General features: G+C 38.1%; 1 protein-coding gene across 1 annotated transcript; it reads right to left on the bottom strand.

The window, feature by feature from the left end:
• Positions 1-2,943: 2,943 nt before the first annotated feature.
• LOC122655529 (D-amino-acid transaminase, chloroplastic-like) lies at positions 2,944-7,061 on the bottom strand. The gene is made up of 5 exons (XM_043849720.1): positions 6,786-7,061; positions 6,213-6,256; positions 5,538-5,716; positions 3,839-4,512; positions 2,944-3,164 (listed from the first exon to the last, which is right to left on the bottom strand). The coding sequence occupies exons 1-5, from the start codon at positions 6,988-6,990 to the stop codon at positions 3,070-3,072; spliced, it is 1,197 nt and encodes a 398-aa protein (XP_043705655.1). The 5' UTR covers positions 6,991-7,061; the 3' UTR covers positions 2,944-3,069.
• Between the last annotated feature and the right edge of the window lie 282 nt (positions 7,062-7,343).

The raw sequence follows: 7,343 nt of genomic DNA, 5'->3' as shown, positions 1-7,343 counted from the left end.
TGTGGGATTATTACTTTCGCCTTCTGCGTGGAACTCCAACAAAATTATCAATTGGGCGCTCAATGCAAGAGAAATAGAAGAATGAATTGAAAGAGGGCTTCCATGCTTATGTATTATTATTAGGAGAAAGTTTTCCGTGGGAAGTGTATTGTCCACGCCTAGACATAGTGGGAGGGGGGCAAAATGACCACCCCACCCCTTGTGAAAAGTGGAAATCATGCCCATATGATGCTTCCACCCATGTTTTCCTGTGCGTGTGGAGGGGCCATGATCTTCCTTATTATTATTATTCGAGAGAAGGTTTGCCATTTCACAAGTGTGGGGGGCAGGAGGGGGAACTTCCCACGCCACACTAATGGAGGCACGAAGAACGGTATCATCCACATTAAACCCATATGATCCGGGCAAGAGAGAAAAAGAAATTAATAAATAAAAACTCATGTGAGGGCAAAGGTACACTAGCAGACTAGGAAACTTTTTCCTCTATTATTATGTTGGGAAAAAGTTATTTGTCTGGGAGTGTGGCCTACGCCGGCACTCCCATGAGTCTGTCTCTCTCTTACCCATGTGAAAAGACACCTCTGCCCCCTTGTTTTAAGGAGGAGAGAGATAGACACATGGGAGTGCTGGCGTAGGCTACACTCCTGTATAGAAAACTGCTTCCCTATTATGTTTGACAACTTCCTTGCCTACTTGAGGGGAAAAAAACTTGTTTTCATTTCATTCAATGAAGAAAGGGTACAGGGTCTCCCACACCACCAGCTGGATAGAAATCTCCTATACCACACCAATCACGATGCAAGAAATAATTTCGCTAATATAAGAGTCCACATGGTTATGAATGAGAGAATGTGAAAGTAGATCCCACATGATCAAGATGTGAGAGGACGTGGAAAAGAATTCCCACACCATCGGCATGAAAAAATGTTCTTTTTTCCATAAAAAAAAAAAAAGGGAAAATTTTCATACACGGCCGTATATGCATGCACAATCGTATTTCCTCTCACAAAGAATTGGAAAAGTCATAAACCCACACCCATTAATTAATACCTTGAAACTCCCACCCTCTCACAGCCATGTATGAAAACTTTCCCCAAAAAAATATCCGAAGCTAAAGCTTCATAAGAGCAAGTATTTGATTGCAAAATGATTCCATCTCATGAGGATGAAAATCTTTTTGTCCCCAATTTTTAATTGGACGTCACACGTACATTCTCTTAAGGGGCCAAACAACAAGGTTCATGCAAATCCTTCTCATAATTACTTATTAATTACTACTTAATTAATTCCCGTTGCCTTTGGAATTGCATCAAGCATCATCCGTATGGGGATGTATTAACTCAATTTGGGGAGGGTGGACTGAACCCATTACCCATCTCATCTTAAAGTGTTTTCCTACTGGAATAATTATCACCTCCAATTCCTCCAATTCCTCTAATAGGGGGGAGTGGACCCTATCTTGGGCAGTGTTTTCGGGCAGAGGGTAAGGTGGTCATTTTCACCCCCATGTGAGGAATTGGAGGTACCCACGAATTGGAGGGGATGACGATTCTTTCCTCCTGGCAGAAAAATTTTATACAATAGAAGTTGGCATTTTGTACCCTTCACTTTCATGGTAGAGTCCAAAGCTCAAACTTAACTTCTTGTGGGGGAAGCATATATCCTGTTTAATTAGGAAAACACATATATCATCTAATCCCACCTTCTACATTGTTTTTTCTTGTTTTGGACTTTTTCAATACCATTCTGCGTTGGATGAGAATAAGAAAACAAAAGAGGGATCCCTTTCTGGGATTCTCTATCTTTATCGATTTGAGATGTGACCCTTGGGGCAAACAAGGACTTTGTATACAAGGATGGTTCAGTCTAGTTTTGGAAGGTCTGAATCAGTTTCATGCCAGCATTGAGCCAAGCCAAACCCGAACCGGTAAGGTAGAGTTCTGTATTGGTCAGGTTTAGTTCCTGTATTATTTCGATTTTCATTAACAACTTCGTACTGATCTGATAGACTGGTATCTGTTTTAATTGATTTTTCATATATACTAGTAAACTTTCCCGTGCAAATGCACGTGTGGCCTTTGTGAGTGGTTCAATGAGAGACATTAGAGAGATTAATGAGAGAGAGAGAGAGAGCGAGAGAGTCTTGTGTGAGAAATACTCGTAAACATGGGAGGGATTAATGATAGAGAGAGAGAGAGAGAGAGAGAGAGAGTGAATAATACTGGGAGATAGTGAGAGGAGAAAGAAAATCATGTGTGAAGAATATTAGTTCTATGTGTATTTTTTTTTGAAGCGGTTAAAGAAAAAAAGGAAGTCAGTCTCCTAAGTGACTATAATAGGAAAAATTTTCCTCATTTTTCAGTTTTTCAGTTTTCTCGGGTTCTAGGTTTTTTTCTGGTTTGGTTCGTTTTCGCCCACAGTTCCTACCAGTTTTTTAAAAACCCAGAAAAGAGCCAAACAGGTAAGCATTCGGTCCAGTTTGGGTTGAACCGATCATTTACAGTTGGTCCTACCGGTTAGGACCGGACAGAAATTTGATACCCCTACCTTATATTAAAGTAGAAACAATATTAGCATCTACCACCTGTGTATATTTGAACACAACATCAAATATTAACCTCATAACCTAACTAACTGCCTAATCACCTGTTGGAAAAAAAAATTTGCAGTTTCTATCTCCCTACTTTATGGCTTCTCGATGTGGATCAGGTGTGTCGCATTCATATAGGGCATGCAGTAAAAGACCTGCCTTAATTCTGTAGGATGGACTGTAATGAATCTAATGTCTTGACTGTTTTAACACTGCTTGCACCCATAATAACATCATCATCAACAAGAAGAAGAAAGGAGAAATGGAAAGATAATTGATTCAATCCCAGTTTGTCTTATAACCACAAGAATTTAAGAGAACATCATCTTTATTTTCTATAAAGAAAAAAAGAAAAACAGCTTTATGTACAGAAGGAAGTCTTTTCAACATTATCTAAGCCCCTTGGTTCAATGATAAGGAGCAGTACTGCAAACTGAAGACCCAAGCATTCCACAACTTGAAAAGTAAAATCAAGAGGTTCAACATGGAAGAGGTACCCGAACTGTAGTAGGCCCGTTCTTCATGTCCTCCAAAATAAGATTTAGGAGAGCCTCAGCCACAGGACCTTCTTTGCCTAGAAAAGGTGCAAAACACAACTATTAGTTCTAAAATATTCTGATAGAGGTTTACAATTACAAGACTTCAAATTATAATGGCTTAACTTTCAGGTTAAGTTGAGCATCAAGCTTTAGATTTGCTAAGTTAACAGTGTAGCAGAGAGTTTTTCAGTAGAAAATAAAGGCTAATTCTATGCATCCATAGCAAGTGATGGAAGTGGGAGATAACAAAATTTAAAAGCAAAAAATGAAAGAGGAAAAAAAAAGTCAGGATATTCTAGGTGATGGATTTGGAGAGAACAAAATGTAACAATCTAAGACCAGAAATCTTTCCAAAATCTTTGCATGCATATAAAATTTAGAAGCTCAACTCAATACCCAGTAACATCCCAATTCCATCAACTTCTAAACTGACAAATGCTTGATCATATTTTCAATGTTAAAAAGCTGATGCTTTTAGCCCAATCTTCGAGTAATTCAAACATCACCTTGACTCACAAATCCCAACAACAATAGAAATTTACTGATCAAACTGCAGATACTAAGCAGGAAACTACTCAAACTAGACTGTTTAGTGGATTACTTGGCATTGATGCAAAAGCAATTCACCATGTGCATATGTATCTAAATACAATTATACATTGAAACATTATAATTCAAACCCAGGACAAGTTTGCAAAGAATTACTAACCATTGCCGATGAGATGTTCATCCCATTGCAATACAGGGCGAACAAGAACTCCACTGCCAATAAGCATCATCTCACTAGCCATCTTCCCTTCCTCCACTGTTACATTCCTAACTTTAACTCCACTGAGTTTACCCTCCTTCACTAGTTCTTCTGCAAGAGTCAACACTCTTTTCGCTGTGCATCCACTGAGAATTTTGTCAAAATTAGGCATCAACAGCTCCTTTTCTTTTGTCACAAATGCCACATTCATGCTGGGTCCTTCAGCTACAAAACCTTCATCATCCAACCAAATTGCTGCAAAGCCACCATTTTCTTCAGCCTCCATTTTTGATAGCACATTTGGCAGGTAATTTACACTCTTCATGATGGCAAACTGTTGTGGTTTTATCGGTATAGATGATGTAAACACCTTAACACCTTTCCAACTTGGAGGGGCTTGATCTTGGATAACAATTGCATAAAGGGCTGGTTGATGGCAGCAAGATGGAGATAGTTGAAAATCGCCAGGTCCTGCAGAAAGCCAATACCGTAGTGATCCTTGCCTGCACTTAGATACACTTACCGTTTGTACAAGGATATTTCTTATGGTTTCCCTATCAAAAGGGAGGCTGATTTTGGCCATGGAAGCAGATCTTAGGAAGCGGTCAACGTGTTGGTCGAACTCATACAGATATCTGGGGTGTTGAAATTTTCTACAAGTTAACAAGTATTCTGGTTCGTAAAAGTATGGATTTGAACTCACAAGTTCCTTTTCGTGATCTTTAACAGTTAGGGGGGTCATTTGAATGTAAAAAATTATCAATAACAAATGGAAACAGTAAAGGGAAGGCGAGAGGACATGAATGACAGATTATTTTAACTCTATCAACTTGATAAATTGCAGAACAGTATGATGCAGACCTTCCAGTAAAATCATTTTAATCATATCTCTGTAATTCAATAAGAGCTATATAGTGAGACTTCAACGAATCAACTCAATATCAATAGAATTTTCAAGCCAAAAGTTCTGAAAAAAATTTCAGTTCCATTTTTTGGGATCCCATGTTGACCCTACAACTTTTTTACTTATTTACTTTATGGGCTCAAAAAAGCCCTTTAAAAGATTCTACAACAGATACAGAAGGTTGATGATGAAAAAAGCATCTAAATAAATCATGAAATAACTGTGGAAGTTAGCCATTAGGGAATACACTAAATAAACAAAATATATGGTTTCACTTCTTATTTATGTGACTTTGGGTTTTCTTTCATTTTCTTTTGGGAGAAAAATTTTCTTTCATGATTAACCTTGGCCCAATGGTCAAGTTGTGCTATTGCAACCATTAGGTTGTGGGTTCGAAACAAGAAACAGCCTCTCAGCGAAGCGGGGGTAAGGCTGCGTACATTTGCCCCTCCCAGACCCTGCAGTAGCGGGAGCCTCGTGCACTGGGACGCTCTTAGAATGAAGTCCTAGATCTGTACATTACACTAAAATATACTGAAATTATCAATTTCATACAATGCAAACCAGGACAATTTGAAAGACAAAGTGAAATAAATTAGAACTGAAACATATAATCTACATGGTAAGTTAAAAAATTATCCCAGCATCTGACATAAATTAAAAAATAACTTCTCTGAAATGGCAATCCGTCTCTCTTTTCTTTATTTTTTTATTTTAAAGTAGGTACAGACATGTTATTAAGCTACAATCTCTTACCCATCCATTATAGCCGCTGTATCGAAAACACCATGTCCTCTATGGACCATGTGATCATCCATGGGGATTACCATTGTTGTAGGATCAGTTGTGATTCCACCAAAGATGCTAGAGTACATAGCCAAGAAAAGCTGTTTGCCTTTCCTGTTTTCATGGTTTGCTTTTAACCTTTCCATAACCTTAGCATACATAAAGTTAATGATATTTCAGCAATCAGTGATGATAGATGAAAGCTGAAGAGGATTAAAATGCGGGAAAAAAAAGTAGCTTAGGTAATTTAATTACTTGAGGAGGGGGGGGGGGGGGAGCCAAGTTATCTTAATTGTTCTATCTGAAAGTTTCAGCTTAGCTATGAAGCCTGAAAGGTTGAAACCTCCATCTTCTCAGTCAACCAGCTCGATTTTATGTAGCCTAATGCCTTGAGATAAAGATTTGCTCTTAAGACTTCCCTCCCCCACCCCCCCCCCCCCCCCAAAAAAAAAACAATAATAATAATAAGAACGCTACTTAAACTGAAGAGAATCATTCGTATATTGACTTCGATTGTCCTTGCAATCTTAATTTGAAATCTTCAAACAGTTCAACTATATTTTAAGAACTGAAATTCTTAAACTCCATCCAAATATTTACAAGTCTAGGTTTTGAAGCAATAAAAATAAAGATACAGAAGCAAACCTCTGAGACAGACAGTAAAGGGACATCGAAGTTCTGTACAGAATCTGCCACAAAAAAACTTGGATTAGTCATTTCTATTAGTGACCAACAGTCTAATCTCCGCCATGTACATCTTTCCTGATCAAGTCAAACCATCAACAAAAGATGTAAACAGAATTGTACTTAATAGAAATAAATAAAAAAGAAACAGGGATAGTACTTGTTGGTTAACAAACAGGAAAACCATCCTAGGAAAAAAAGAAAGAAACATTATCTACTAAGCTTTCTTCCTCTTTGTCACCCAATAACTACTCTGAAAATTCGGGGAATGGATGGAGGAGATACGAAATAAATCGAACTCAATCCAAAGACAAGCTTTTTTCCAAGTTTAATAATTCATTTGATAAATTCAATCAATCAATCATTCTTTTGTAGTTAACACTACAATCATCTCGTCCTGCAAAATAGTAACTCCAGGTCTTTGAACTTTCCCACAACATAATCTGTACTTATCAGTGGAAATAAGCTACTGGTACCCATCAAGAGAAACATTTATTAAATTCCAAAATAATTTCTGAAAAATCAAAGGCTCACCAGAAAAAACCGTTGTTTGATGAGTGCCAGGAACGACCTCCGTTTCCACAGACGGTCTCCTGTTGATCCTCAACGGAGCACATCGAAACCCAACTCCCGAAAACAAAAGACTTTGCCGGACAAAAGAGGGATCAGATGGAGAACCTATAATTGCGGAGAATGGGCTCACTGCGACGGGTTTAGGGAGAGATGACAGGGAAGCCATGGAAGCGAAGAGTATTGATTCCTTTGATTTGATGCCCCTGAAGCGATCAATGTCTCTAATGTCTTTTTAACTCTGCAGCAGTTGCAGTTTTGCACACATTTATCTTATATTCTAGCAAGACTATGGATTGAACACAGTAATGCTAGCCTGATCTTCCTTATACAAGAGTTCCTGACGCAGGGGACCAATAGAAAAGGATATCTTCATTTTAAAAAAAATATAGAAAAGGCTATCTCCGAGTGGAAGGCTCTCGAAAATCAACATTCAAGGAAATCAAGAGATCGTTGATTGTTACTATGATAAGGGAATGCCTTCGTCAAACAACTAAATCGGTATGTGATTTAATTATTTAC

This window comes from Telopea speciosissima, chromosome 3 (assembly GCF_018873765.1).
Source record: "Telopea speciosissima isolate NSW1024214 ecotype Mountain lineage chromosome 3, Tspe_v1, whole genome shotgun sequence".
In the NCBI taxonomy this organism is placed as follows: domain Eukaryota; kingdom Viridiplantae; phylum Streptophyta; class Magnoliopsida; order Proteales; family Proteaceae; genus Telopea; species Telopea speciosissima.
This window is presented reverse-complemented; position numbering and strand designations above follow the sequence as displayed.

Excerpts from the sequence above, each read along its gene's own strand:
- LOC122655529 (XM_043849720.1), bottom strand. The coding sequence starts at position 6,990 with ATGGCTTCCCTGTCATCTCTCCCTAAACCCGTCGCAGTGAGCCCATTC. Across the intron at positions 6,257-6,785 it reads TCAAACAACGGTTTTTTCTG|ATTCTGTACAGAACTTCGAT; the intron begins GTGAGCCTTTGA and ends TTTTTGTGGCAG. Across the intron at positions 4,513-5,537 it reads ACAGCGGCTATAATGGATGG|ATATCTGTATGAGTTCGACC; the intron begins GTAAGAGATTGT and ends TCAACACCCCAG.